Source organism: Protobothrops mucrosquamatus, unplaced genomic scaffold (genome assembly GCF_001527695.2).
Source record: "Protobothrops mucrosquamatus isolate PMUCROS unplaced genomic scaffold, P.Mucros_1.0 scaffold1195, whole genome shotgun sequence".
Taxonomy (NCBI): Eukaryota; Metazoa; Chordata; class Lepidosauria; order Squamata; family Viperidae; genus Protobothrops; species Protobothrops mucrosquamatus.
Genome location: NW_015387407.1, coordinates 165,424 through 180,329, shown reverse-complemented (window position 1 = coordinate 180,329; position 14,906 = coordinate 165,424). Strand labels below are relative to the sequence as shown.

General features: G+C 35.0%; 1 protein-coding gene across 1 annotated transcript in view; it reads left to right on the top strand.

Annotated features, from left to right (window-relative positions):
* The window catches only part of GALNT12 (polypeptide N-acetylgalactosaminyltransferase 12), a 35,643-nt gene that overhangs the window by 10,469 nt on the left and 10,268 nt on the right, over positions 1–14,906 (top strand). The window contains exons 4-5 of the mRNA XM_015820860.2: positions 3,565–3,750; positions 14,004–14,121. Coding sequence (XP_015676346.2) covers positions 3,565–3,750; positions 14,004–14,121 — 304 coding nt within the window. The remainder of the gene's footprint in view (positions 1–3,564; positions 3,751–14,003; positions 14,122–14,906) is intronic.

The window sequence follows — 14,906 nt, the reverse complement described above, 5'->3', positions numbered from 1 at the left end:
GTGGTGAATTTATCTATTCCACCTTTTTTTAGCTTACCAAGGAGTAGGTTGTGCTCTACTTTATCAAATGCCTTACTGAAATCTAAGTATACTACGTCCACAGCATTTTGCTGATCTACTAGTTTAGTCACTTTATCAAAGAAAGAAATAAGATTGGTTTGGCATGATCTGTTTTTAAAAAACCCATGCTAGCTACTAATTATAACTTTGTTTGCTTCTAGTTGTTCGCAGATTTGTTTTTTGATTATCTTTTCTAAGATCTTCCCAGGTATTGATGTTAAACTGATTGGTCTGTAGCTTCCTGGGTCCATTTTTTTCCTTTTCTTGAAGATGGAAACCAAATCTGCCCTTTTCCAATCCCCAGGTACTTCCCCGGTGCTCCAGGATTTATGAAAGATGTGGTGCAATGGTTCTGAGATAACATCTGCCAGCTCCTTCAGAACTCTGGGATGTAATATGTCGGGTCCCAGTGATTTATATTCGTCAAGGTTGGATAGGTGTTCTCTGACATTTTCTTGCCTTTTTTTTAATAACAGTTGTGCTGAAAACAGGCACTTACTTCCAGTTTTGGCAAAACTCCCATAGCAAACTATTAATTCACTTAACTAATGACTGTGCTGTTACAAAAATAGTTGTAAAATCAGGTTGGTCATGTGGATGACCCGATTTATGACCATCACAACTTACAACTATAATGGACAGGCCCTATTATGGTTGTAACTTCAAGGACTACCTGGACCTTTTTTGGGGTCCATTATAACTTCAAACACTAAGCAACGAGTCATAATTAAGGACTTTCTGTATGCTCAGGATCCAAATTACTCCTCAGGTATTTTCCCCAAACTCTGCCTTCTAACATCCTAAAGCTGCCCATGAGAATTCACTACAGTGGTCTTGAAGTGGCAGTTCTCTTGGACTGGTGTTGCTAAACTCTTGCTTTTCCTGATGAGAAACATGAGGTGCAAGCAAATCTTGGAAGACTGTGTTTCCAGGGCATCCAGATATTTGAAGTAACAACTTTTTGAAAACTTCATTTGTCCTTGCCATAACCATGTTCCTGAGATGTGATGTTTCAGAAGGGATCTTGCATTGTGCAACCCTAAGGTTCTCCTTTGCAAGAGTGTCAGATGAAGAGTAGATGTAATATCATAGCTGTACATAGTGCTAGATGGTGATTTGTGCCATTCAAATATATATTTGGCCTGTTTTTTGTTGCTGCTGCTCCTTCAATGCAAACTTCATTTAAATGAACTGACTGCAAACTTGAGGAGGGATTAAGGACGGCAGGATGTATTGATTTATTGTTTTAATGGCCTTCTTATACAAAATATGCTGGAATTAGAAATGAAAGGCTGGAAGAAGGTTGTACAATAGTTTTGACTTTGTATAAAATAAAATGGTCAAGAAGCAAATGATTTCTTGATGTATAATATGACCTTCATGTTAGAAATAATTGTGCTTGCTGCTTTCAGCTCTCTAGGTAAAAATTAACAGAAAGTCCTTACATAGATTCTGGTATAGATTTTTGTATTCGAATTGTATCATTTTAATCTAGTATAACTGCTTGGATAATTTGAATCAAATACAAGTACTCTTGATCTTCTTTCTTCACCATCTCTGACTCCATCTTCTTTTTCCTCCTTCGTGTCCTTCATCTTTATCTGTGGTTGTTTGGCAGTTAGTCTGCAGCTTGCTGGGAGTATGGCCATTTCACTGACAGGCACCGTCAGGAGGAGTGGCCACTGAACTCTTGAAGTTGCTTGGACTGGAGAGTGAGTAACTTGAGTCTCTTTGTGCTTGTGAATGCTAGGATTGATGAAAGTTCTATTATTCTTCAGCTTGCCTTCATTTTATCTGCTCCAAATTTTCATCTCTTTCATCTTTTCTTGAAGATGATTGTCAAGATCACAATAAATGTATAGTGAATAACGTATTTCCTTCCATTTTTGTTTTTATTTGCTTCTGTAAGTTATTAATTAGTTCATTTACTACAAAGCAAACTACTGTAATCCATAACATAAAGGTTTATCTTCCATATGAACCATGTGGATGTTGGTTGACAATAAGAAATTTCATTTTTTTATTTAGCTTGATTATTCTGATGAAGAGAGGCCAACAGTCAGTGAGAAATAATATTCCACATTATTTTTGCCTCTAAAATTTAAAATATTAATAAGTTGTTCTCTTGGTCACATTGGCCACCCTGTGTAGGATTCAGAAGGAGGAATAAAGGTCTGATGGGATGAATAAATTAAAAAAAAATCCTAAGATCACCAGCAGTAGTACATTATCTTGTCTTCCTTTTACAGGACATGTTACAAGTTTTCTGCTTGTTACTTTCCTGCAGCTATTTTGTATATTTGCTTATGGTTTGTGCCCTTTGTTTAAGCAATTTAGCAGTTCATTAATTATGAAACTTATTGCTGGAACTTATTAGTTACACATACATAATTGTATTTAATTAGAATAGAAGCAGTCTTTCAGATTATGTTGCAAGATGCCTTGGGTAAACTGTAAAATAGAAGAGTTTAGAGAGTAGATAGCCGAAAATGTTTGACTGATGACAAATAAAAGAGAGTTTATTGAATTTTGACTGAAAGAAAATATCACAAGTATGCTTGTTTGCCTCTTGCAACAGCACTGAAGTGAAATTCTCAGCATAATAGTATATGGAAGATAATAGTTAGTTATGCTTCACACTTATTAATGAGACCATTGTGAGTGAGGGTATAAGGGCAAACATTTTTCATCTCTTTCCTTAGTTTTTCCTGCAGGCTGTGAGGCTCCATATGCTCAGCTGATTTGAAAACCTTTGCACATTATCTGAGCAACCCAATGGTGATGTTATAAGAATTCTTACACAATGGAGAATGGTGGGTTTTTCCCCAGCACCTTTCTATATACATTTCCAAGTATATAGAAAATATACTTGGAAATGTTGAGAATAAATAAATATTTATTTATTTATAAAATCTATATAGCTGTCTACTTGTGCAAAGTGACTCTAGGTGGCTTGCAACCAATAAAAACAATGTAGAAAAAAAATGACTCCCCCCATCCCCCTAGTGACAGCACATGATTAAAGAAGCCATTGATGGCCTCCTTTGTGCTCTGAGTTTCTCAGGCCTGCTGGCAAAACCAAGTCTCTAGGAGCTTCCAAAAGGCTGTCAAAGTGGGGGCCAAAAAAATGTATATGCAGAAAGTGCACATGATACACAAAAATAAAATATACAAAACATTATTCTTTCTTTTAGTATGTTAGTCTTTCCCAACTTGGAGTCCTCCAAATCTTTTTGGAACTATGCTGGGTGGAAATTTTGGGAGTGCAGTCCAAATGCATCTTTCAGACTTAAACATCCTTATACTAAGTTACTTTGAAGATAGATATTGGTTAGGTACTTCTTCAATTATTAGAAAAGTATTGTAAAATATCTGAAAAAGTTTAAAAAACTAAAAACTACTCTAGAAAAACTATACTTGTGCTAACGGTCTTCTACAATCTATCCAACTTGTTTAGTTTCTACCATCAGGTTACAAACAATATTTCTTTGTAAACATGCATAGAATTAGAGAAGAACCATCAGCTGTCATCTGTCCTGTGATTGATGTAATTGACTGGAACACCTTTGAATACTTGGGAAATGCCGGAGAGCCGCAGATTGGTGGGTTTGACTGGAGACTGGTCTTTACTTGGCACGTGGTACCAGAGCGGGAGCAGCAACACCGAAAATCCAAGGTTGATGTTATCAGGTTAGATTGATTTTGAGTTTTGTCTGAAGTTATATTTTGATAAACCTGTTGGGATGAATAATGATCAAATACAATACTGTCATGCTAGATTACTATATTGGCAATTTTATTTTAAAAATCAGATGTGTAATCTTTTGTCCTCCACTGCATTTTATTTTTTGCACAATTTGGTTTAATTGCTGCAGTACTACTATTAGTTTGTGTGACCATCAGTAATAATTGAAATTAACAGCATGGATTTAAGTAATAGCATCAGAGTGAAGAATAATAATGATGTCTATGGAAAAAGAAAACAAAAATAGTATCAGCAGTAATAGGCACCTTGGGTGCAATCCCCAAACATCTGGAGTGTCACTTAAAGACATTGGCATTGATAAAATTGTCATCGGTCAATTCCAAAAGGCAGTTTTACTTGATACCGCTTACGTCTTGCGACAATATTTTTAATACCATCAAACAATAAGATTTGTCTATCCCAAGTCCTTGGAAAGTACTTGATAGGTGGATAAAAATCTAGTCTAAACAGTCATTGCTGACTGTGCAACGAACCAGAATAATACAGCTTTTTAACTATTACTGAAAGGTGAAAAATTCTGGAATTATTAATGAAGCAATTAGCAAACTTTATTATATCTGGTTCTACAGGTTGGTTTCCTCTCCCTCATTCTTTTTTGGAATTTCCTACAAAATCCTTTCCTTTACATTCTTATTCCCCTTCCCATTTGACACTAATATAGAATCCATGACGAACACTTTCTCGTGGGAAACAAATTTACAAAGTTTCTTTTCCCTGCCTCATGTTTATTGTATAGTTTTCTGCCTCATCTTGCTTTGGTGAGAGTGTTTGTATTCTGATCACATTGCTTTCCACTGGTCTCCTGATGCTAAGAGTGACTTCAACAACTTTTCCCTCAGGACTTGATCTTTCTGCTTCTGCATTTCTTTCTTTCAAGTCTGATCTGTTCTGTTCCTGCTCTAAGTCCCTCAGCTCCTGTTCTGTCCTATTCAGTGTTCTCAGCTGATGAAATGTTCAGTCTTCGAACTCAAGAGTATAATTCACCTCTACCACACCTATTGCATTCATGCCAGGGTCTATCAAGATACCAGTGCCCATAAGAACTTAGATTTTGGAGAAAAAGATTTTCAGTCCTCTGATGTTGTGTTTTCAGGTGTTTGCAAAACCCTTTAGCTAGGATACTTTAATCAAAATACTATATTTCTCATGACAATTGGTATTTGCATTCAACACTGTAAAATATTCATCAGCTAAAGTGGGTTCTCAGCAAACTTGGAGAAATCTAAAAAGAAACAATTCAAAACGTTCCAAGAGACTCTGCCTTAATGAATTCACCAATAAATGAGAGTTGGAAATTTCTGTTTCAGTTTTTAAGATTCTTTCTTTTGTCACAATACTAGCATTTAAGGCACCTTACCCTCTCTGTATACTAGTTGATTCCTTCATCTTGTGCAACTGTATATGCCCCGAGAAAAAGCAAGAAGGTGAATTTGTAACCCTAGATAGAATGTTTACTAAAAAATGGGGATATGAATGGAGAAATCTTAAGTTATGTAATATACTATGTGGCTAGAAAGGTGGTCAATAGCATGTAGTCTGTTGTGAAGAAAGGATGTTTGTCAAAATCACTGAATAGAAAAATGTGCTTCTGTGCTACTTATTATGTGGAAATGAGAATTGACGAAACAGTATACACTACAGTATGTAATCTATTTGTTAAATTATTAGCTGTCTTTTTGTCCTATGGCCTAGTTTTGTCTTTATGCTAAAAATGGTTAAGCTATATGTAAGAAGGAAGATATCACAGTGGTAAACCAGGCCTGGAAATCCCTTCCTACAGTATTTATCTTATCACTCCTCTTCCCTGTTCCTAGGATCCCTGTATAGTTTCTTGCAGGCAAGTGGCTGTTCTTGAATGGGGAGTAGGTATTTTCCTCACCTGGCATCTACAGTAAATAGGATAGAACAATAAACAATTCTACTTTTCTCTTTTGCTAGGAGTATAGGTGTCCAGCAATTCTTTGTGTGCTGCTAGTACAAACTAACACTGTAGTAATAAAGGATTTTTATTTTATTACATGCAGCAAAATAAGATTACTTAATATTGCAAGTAGACTGAAAAAGAATGAGAGAGACAGGATGGAAGCAAAAATAAAACTGAGATGTAAAAATAAAGACAAGTGTATTGATGTAATTGTATTGTACTTTCTCTGCCAGTTTTGTCTTACTAGATACAATCCTGTCAGGGCTTTGTAGAATTGGGTTTAAATCTCAGGAAAAATGTACTTCTACAATTTTTTTTTAATTTCCAAGGGAGTGAAGCCACTGTGTAGACTAGGGGTGTCAAACTGCTGGCCCACGGGCCGGTTGCATCATGCGGAGCCTGCACCTCCCCCCCAGCTCCAGCAATACAAAAAAAGGTGCGATACGTTGCAACACATCACATGACACAGCAAGTTTGACACCCGTGATGTAGAGCAAGCTAAATCCCAGTTCCAATCCAGAGTTTCCTGCTAATCAGCAGTAAAACTTTATTATTTAATTTCAGTTTATTCACCCCAGTATAGTTGCTAATTGAATGTATGCAACATTCCACGGAATTGAATAAAAGTTCTATGCTCCCTTCAGTCAATTAGAGACTTATGAGACTTAGATCAATCATTGGAAAAAAAATAACTGCTTGACGTGACTGGTTGGAATCCTTTCTTTTAACCCAGCTCCTGGGGGTAGTAGCTACATTTTACACTTTTTATATTGCTGCATAACAGTGTTTTCCCTGAGGTTTAGAATTAAATTTAACAAAAATAGTTTTCAGAAGCAGTTAGAAGGTTTACAAAGGTATTTTGGGACACTTATCTATGAACAGATCTACTAATGATTAAACAGCCTAACTTTTTAGTTTATATGGTAAGTTGGTTAACGAATGTTCTGTCCGGTTTTTTCAGACATTTCTGAAAACATAAGGGGGAAAGGTAGTCTTGTTCCAAACATTCTCATTCATGGAATTTCATATAAGTAAATAGAGATAATAAGTTGTTGTGAATTTAATTAATAAAAGTTGTTAAAATCAATCAAATTATCCTTCTAATCAAACATTGGTAACTGAAGATTAGACTCATTGTAAAATAATTTGTAAAATTATTCTTAAAAATTGTATTTCCTTGTTGGAATGATGAATCACAGTACACATTTTTTTTCACCTGAACACTGTTCTGTTAATAATTACTTACTGCTGATAAGCTCTAATTTTGCCCTTCTTTAGTTCACCTTATTTGAATGTATAGTTTTTTTTTCTGCTGCATCAGTACAGATTATAGCAAATAATTTATTTTCTCCTATGCTTTAGAAATATAGTTTACTTATGAAATAGGTCAGATAATGTGAAAAGGAATTAAAGATACATTATAGACAATAAAATGTAATTTTAAGTCTAAAACTAAGATATCATTTCCTACAACTGCTATGTTTGGTTTAATAGAACTAGTTAAATATAAGTACAAGAGTTACTCAAAATGTGTGGTTTCTAAGTGTAAAATAAATGAGTCAAAAGCAAATTGTACAAAGGTTCACTTCTTATAGAATAGAAATGGGCCACTGTATGTGGTCCCAGCCTTAGTTTTGTGGCATCTACAAGCTCCCAGAAGGTCAAAGTATTATGGGTTTTTTGTTCAAATTTCATTTAAATAAAAATAGAACTCCATGCAGAAGAGCCTACCAGTCAGCCTTCTCAAGGAAGAAGCACAACAATGAATACTAATGCTATCTTTATTGTGAGATTATATTATCAGAATCTTGCAAGTTTGAAAGTATTCCTTCTATATTTTTCTTTTACTTGCCAGAAAACTAAAAAGAATTTCTCCTGAAACGCTTCCCAGGCTCTATTTTTCTGTGGACTGAGATACCTTTTACAGTTGTTTTAATATACAACTCTTCTTCCTGTCTCCCAAGGTCTTTTCCTCATACTATTACACCATTATAAACCTAAGCAAAACTGAAGTTCGTCTTCCACTTGTAACATTGCCCTTTCACTTCCATGTCATTTTCTGAATTTTGAGATCCCCCAAAATAGAGAAAACAATAATATAGCCCTTGACTGAGAGAAGTCTTTGACCCTTTTTTTTTAAAAAAATGTCTATAATCAGTAATTATTTGTAAAAAAATTAATGGATAATTCTGTAAGGTATCTTGCCTCTTACGATGTTGATAGCTTAAAGATAAATGCACTTCTGTAATTAAATAGGAATACATAGAAATTTAATCTTAGAAGTGACAAAACTGTTAGCTTTTGAGATATATTTTAACTGATTAATCTTAGATGACTTTATTTCCTATCCAAAATCTCTCCTTGTTTCAGTGAAAAGAAAAGCAGTGTTAATATTCAAGCACCATATAACTTTAAAGGCAGAGAAGTGAGGTGTTTCTTAATCTAAAACTGTTGGCACATTTACAGCCTTTGGAAGACTGGATTTTTGCCAATCTTATTCAGAAGCAGGTTAATAATTAAATAGATGTTTTCCTTGGATAGTTTAAGGAATGTGAAGACAGAACACTTTATGGGACTAGAAATATTATTTTTGAGGTATATTCTTCAGCTGAATTGTTCACATGCTCCAACGTGGTGAGGAACATTAATAATTTTTGAAGAATAATGCTATATAACCACATAATTGTAAATAAAATATTTAACGGTATAGGAAACAGCATTGGTAAAAATTAAACAGCAGCAAAGATGTATCTTTTAAATATTTTATAGAAATTCTATCTCAGTTTCTTTTTCTTCTATCAATGTCGTAATTCTTAATAGATCCTATAGATCCTATCTACACAGTTTCAAACATTGTAATTATGTGTGAGTGTGTCCCTTGGTTTATAGTACAGATCCACAGTGCAGATCCAAAAAAGCAGTAAATGCTATATGCTGAGATGTTGAAGGAAGAAGATGAAAAGCAAACTTGACAGGACAAGGGTGCAAGCCCACATTCAGGCCTAGATAAGGCAGGAAAAGTGGCTTTGCTTCTTTCTTATTCCATTGGTAGGCTGTCTGTCTGTGGATGTTCAGGATGATAAACTCCCTTTTTGGAAGATTAAGTTGTGTAATTTCTTGTTTGGCCACTGCAACCATTCAATGCAATATTTTGCCCAAAACTTTACTTCATGGGCAGTGTCTGATGATTACGTCAGAGGTCCCCAACCTTTTGGGCATCAGGGACCGGTTACGTGGAGAGAGGTTTTTCCGCGGACCGGAGGGGGCATGGTTTTGGATGCTGCCTGCATCCCATGGTTGGGGCTTTGCTTTTTTGTACGGCCCAGTTACTGGCATGCCGCACCTGTTACCGATCCATGGACTGGGGGTTAGGGATCCCTGGACTACGTGACACCCTTGTCTGTGGGTATTAATGTAGATAGGATACTTTCTAGCATTTTTTATTTATTAAATTTATATCTTTCCTTTATTTTGTGTGCAGTTCAAGGCAGTATACAAAATGTTCTTGCCTGCTATTTTCCCTGCAACAATAACACTGTGAGATGGGATGGGCTGAGAGAGCCTAACTACTGCCCTTGTGTGTTTTGTACCTCTACCCTTCCTGGCTCCTTTAGAGAACAAGGGTGTAGGAGAGTGTCTGTCCCTCTCTGTGAATAAGGTGATGCCAGCAGACATCAAAATGCCTGTGGTATAATCTGTATTAAACTTGTTTTTGTTCTTAAATTATTGTAACTTATGCCATTTGGGGGGAACAAGTTAATAATCCCTGTACCCAAATCAAAAAAAATCTCAGACTGAGGAAAGTTGTAAAGAGTAACATGATAGTGAAAGTGTTAGCCACAAAGGATGTTTAAAAAACAGCTTTTAATAGTGGCTAGAGCAGGGATGGGGAACCTTGGCTCTTTTATGACTGGCTCAGGAATTCTGGGAGTTGGTCCACAAGTCATAAAAGAGCCAAGGTTCCCCATCCCTGGGCTAGAGGAATGTAGCAGCGTTATATACGGTTTCTCTTTTTTTTGCAAAGATCAAAATAAAATAGATTTATTAGTTCTACTTTTTCATCGCCATCATGTCTTTTTTAAAAGATACATAAAAATATTACTTTTGTCTTTTTTCCTTGTGTGGTTAGTATTACTAAGAAGATTGTAGGTTAAATTCCCCATTAACTCATAATATGCACATGGAAATATTCCTATTCCATCTAACTTCATAAAGCTTTTGTAAAAATTACTTTGTAACTTTATAAAAATATATACAATAAATTTCTATAAAATAAAAAAACTTAACATGTGCAATCATGAAAACAAATGATTATTTTAGTGGATGGTAATAAAATAAGAATGAGTAAACTATATATATATTTACAGTACAGTCTATTGTTTTACAGTACTTTATCTCTCGTATAAATTATGAGGTTTATAATGCATTACACAAATTATGCACCGATTATAATTTATAATAAGAATTATAATTGCTGAATAATGCATCAATTATAAATTTTAATAGGATGTATGAGCTTACTCATGATGATATATGTCATGAACAATGGTAACTTTTGTTAAAGTCAGAGTCAGCATAATAGTTAACTTCTGCTTATTTTGATACTTAGTTTTGGTTGCAGTGAGTTGAGTGCTGAAAATTCATTTTCAGAAACATATGTTGAAGAAAAAGGTAGAGGGCTTTAACTGTCATTTCAATGCTGCATTATTTATTTATTAAATTTATATGCTGTCCATATTCCAATAGGGCAGCTTTGGGCGGCTTAAAGAACATAAGAAGGTAAATAGAAAAGCAATTAAAAATTCTAAAAGTACAGACATTTAAATTTTGAAACTGCAAGAAACCAGAATCAAGGAAACAGACAGCACAGCGATAAGGTTGTTTTACTCCATCAGCCACCTCCAGTAGTGAGCATCCCCCTAGTGGCTCCAAACCAATGGACAAAACCAAGTTTTAATACCTTCCCAGAAGGCCAAAAGAGTGGGGCCACCATAAAAAAGGCTTCTTGACCCTGCCATCAAAATTCTTTAGCAGATATGGTCCATAGCAGCCTCTTTTGCTGGTATGAGTGTGGTGGATTAATCCTATTTTGGTGAGGTGTCTCCTCAAATACCCATGCCTTATTTCTTTTTAGTTAGCAGAAAAATCTTCAAATTCTCAAGGAAACATTGTTCTTTCACAGAAAATAATTTTAAGAAAGACATTTTCAGAGGAATGGGAATATAGACTAATTCATATAATTCATGTAGTATGATTCTTCCTTCTTCAGTTTTCTATACATTTTCTCTTTTTAATGTGTGTCTGCTTCATTTAACTTATAATTTAAGATATGCATTTCTAGTTGCACTTTTATCAAAGCCTGCCAAATCATCGTTGTCATGTTATTGCTTATTAATTGCCCGTGAAAATGCCATGTTTACTTTCTCCTAATTTGCTTGGAGGAATATTAGAATTCTAATATATTCACTTTTCCTGGGAATCACCAATAGTAGGCCCCTAGTGGACGGTAGCTACAACATGCCTTCTCTTCCAGATCTAATGGGGCAGGCTGATGAAATTTTATATCTTGTAATCCTTACCCCAGGATTAGTAAACTATAGCCTTTTGATTGTTACTGAGCTACTACACCCACAAAAATCTAGTTAGCATGTGGAGACTTAATATGGCAGCCGTGGCGAGTTGACACCCTGCTCATTAGCAGCATAGCATTTGCTAGGAAATCATGGCTAAATGTTGGATCTGGCCTAATGAAACCTCTCCAGAATGAGAGATTGTAAAGATTATCCATGTCACTCTGGACAGCTGCTCCTTGTGAGTAGACTCTGGAAGTTGCAAACTCACACTTGCAAAGTAGCCTTTTACAGATAATAGCATTCACCCAAAACCCATTTTTAAGCACTCTTTTGCATAATCATCATCATCATTAATCAGCGCATAGTCAGCCAGATGTTCAGACTGGATTTGACATTTTTGTCTACCTATTGAGTCCTGGGATAGGCAGATGTGGATGTTTGATGGTATTACACAGATCGTCGCAGGATGGAAGCAGTTCCTAGTAAGACCGCCTTTTGCAATTGACTAATGGCAAATTTGTCAATGCCAGTGGTGTTTCAGTGGGGATTGTTTTGGGATTGCACCTATTACTATTGGTACTACCCTTGCTTGCCTTTGCCACAGTCGTTCTATTTCTATTTGTAGGTCTTTGTATTTTGTTATCTTCTCCAGTTCTTTCTCGTCTATTCTGCTGTCTCCCAGCACTGCCGTGTCCACTATCCAGACTTTTTTGTCTTTCTTATCGACAATTGTTAAGTCTGGGGTGTTATGTGACAGGTAATATCTGTTTGAATTCTATAGTCCCAGAGCAATTTAACTTTTATCATTTTCTATGACTTACTCTATATTCTTGCATATCTTCCGATGCACCATTGTTACTACTTTGTCATGCCGCTGCTTGTAGTCAGTCTGTGCGATCTTCTTGTAGCAGTTTCTTCAGCTTCTTTGCATAGGCGGCACTTACTGTCTATTGCTGCCTTCTCAATTTTGACTTTGTATACATTTGTCCTTAAGGCTTGGTCTTGTGCAGCCAGAATTAGTTCCTTGGTCTCTTTCTTCAACTTTCCTGCTCTTAGCCATTGCCAGATCTTGTTATTATCTGCTTTCTGAGCTATTTTTTAATGTACTTTTTATTGTTGTTGTTGTTGTTATTATTATTATTATTATTGCATATTAGAGAAATAAAACATATTAAGACCTTTCAGACCGGCAAGGTTTTTCTGTATTCATCAGTGACTTCCTCTTCCTTAGAGGATAATTGTATAAATTTGATTTTAAAAGGTTTGAAAATATATGACTTCTTTGACTATGTAGCAAAAAGGTTCTTAGTATATAGATTTTAGAAAAGTTAACAAAGATTAAGGGATCAAAGGGATTTTGAATTTTAGCCTTGAATTAATTAAGAAATTTTCTCATGGGAAAATGGTGATACCTTGAACTTTGGATACTTGAGGGAGTCAAAGGATAAGGATAAAGAAAATAGAGCAGAAATTTTTATTACAAGTTTTTCAGTTTTTTCACTAAGCTTCATGACAAAGTGGATGAATTTATTGACAAAATGGACAGAGCACGTTGCAGTGAAATTGTAGAGGAACAAGCTACATTGGATGTTTGTGAAACCATTTTGAAGGATTTAAATGTAACAAATGAAACTGGTGGATGACTCATTTTCTAAATGAGATATACAGATATTGAATCAGAAATTTGTATAAATTCGTTCTATTGAATGTGCAAAAAATTCTGGTAAGCCTTTGAAAGACTTAATGAGAAGTGATAAGCAAAAAGATAAACTTTGCAGATTGGACTTCGAGAATACATTTTCTAAAGATTTGAAAGATTTTTGCTTGAAACAGAGATGAACAGCAAGCTAGTTCCAGAACTTTTTTTTGAAGGAGTTAATGTTTTTAAAACCTAGGGAAAGAATACAGGATTGGTCTTTCCGACCAGGGCTAACTAAAGAAATTAATTATTATTTTTGCCAACTAGGAATAATTGATGAAGTATTTTGATTCTGAGTTTTTTTTAGTTAGTAAATGAGCTTTGGGAAAAAGAGAGATTATGTGGTATTTAGAAATGGTGCTAAATTACTAAAACTGTTTTTATGTTAGCAAAAGGAGGAAGTTACTTTCTTCTTTCTTTGTCTTTTTTTCTTTCTCAATTTTTTTAAAAAATTCTGTTTATATTTTGTGTAGTTTGTATTGACTGAATCTTTCCACTTATAAGGAAAATATTTTTTTAAAATGAAAGCCAATTAGCATGTCTGGTGACTAAGGATGCTGAGAGATGTTCAGCAATATTTTGAGGGCCACAGTTTCTTCACTTTTGCTTTATTCATTTCAAATATTAAACAATTTAGATTTACTAATTAAAAAATAAATCACAAAGCTTGCTAAAGAATTCTATCTTTGTGTTACTTACTTTAATTAATTAATTTGCTGATCATCTTGCTGCAAGGCGACTTCACAATGATTTTTGACCAAAGTTTGCCTTGTCTGGCTTCCTTCCTGTTTTCTGAGTAAAACGTGACTACAGTATTTGTTATTTCATTCTGAGCTACGGAGCAATTAAATTTTGTTAAATACATGTATTCTTTATATTATACTGCTGAGGATGATATTTACACATGGATTCACATGTGATACTAACTTGGTAAGGAGATATGGTTTGTCAATTAATTCTGGAGTTGTTTTCCTCTGTTAGGTCTCCAACTATGGCTGGTGGACTCTTTGCCGTGAACAAGAATTATTTTAACTATCTTGGTTCATACGATACAGGAATGGAAGTCTGGGGAGGGGAAAACCTTGAATTTTCGTTTCGGGTAAGTAATGGTTTGGGGAATCTTGCCAGGATCTTCCCAGAACCCATCCCCCTTCATATTGTCTCACTTTGTTCTTATAATAATTTGTGATATAGTCAGTATATTAATAAAACCATTCCTTATCATGATGAATTACAAGTTTGATTCAAGTATTTATTCTGTCTCTGTTACCTGGAATTAAGCAGCCCATAACATCTTATTTTAGTAATCCAAATATTTCATTGGTTATTTGCTGATCAGCCAAACTCTATGATAGATGCATATCATCCATCTTTAAAATTAATGGGATAGAAGTACTGTATAGCAGACTTCCTTTTGCATAATGTAACATCCAGGCACAAAGAGTTTGTAATTCATCATAAGTGAAGCTCATTTAGGTAGTGTGTAAATTGATCAAGCTTGACCTAGGTAAATAATTTATGTTTCTGGCAAAATATTTTCTAATTCCCAGACTTAAGAATAGAGAACAGAACAGAATCTCTGAATATCAGAGTTAAATGTTTTGAACTTGAGGTTCTTTTCTGCTACAATTATGGGGGGAAATGCAAAAAACAAGCATTTCCAACCTTCCAGGCTCCTTGAAATCTTATATTTTGCAGGAAAGTCTTTAAAAACTTTCAGTTTTACTTGCATTTACCTTAAGCCTTGATATCCATAAATTTAGTCCTATGGAACGAATTACCCCCAGAGATCCGGGTCATTCCGGATCTCCCCTCCTTCCGCCGCGCCCTCAAGACATGGCTATTCCAGCTAGCGGGACTGGCCTAAGGGATATTTTAATTTGA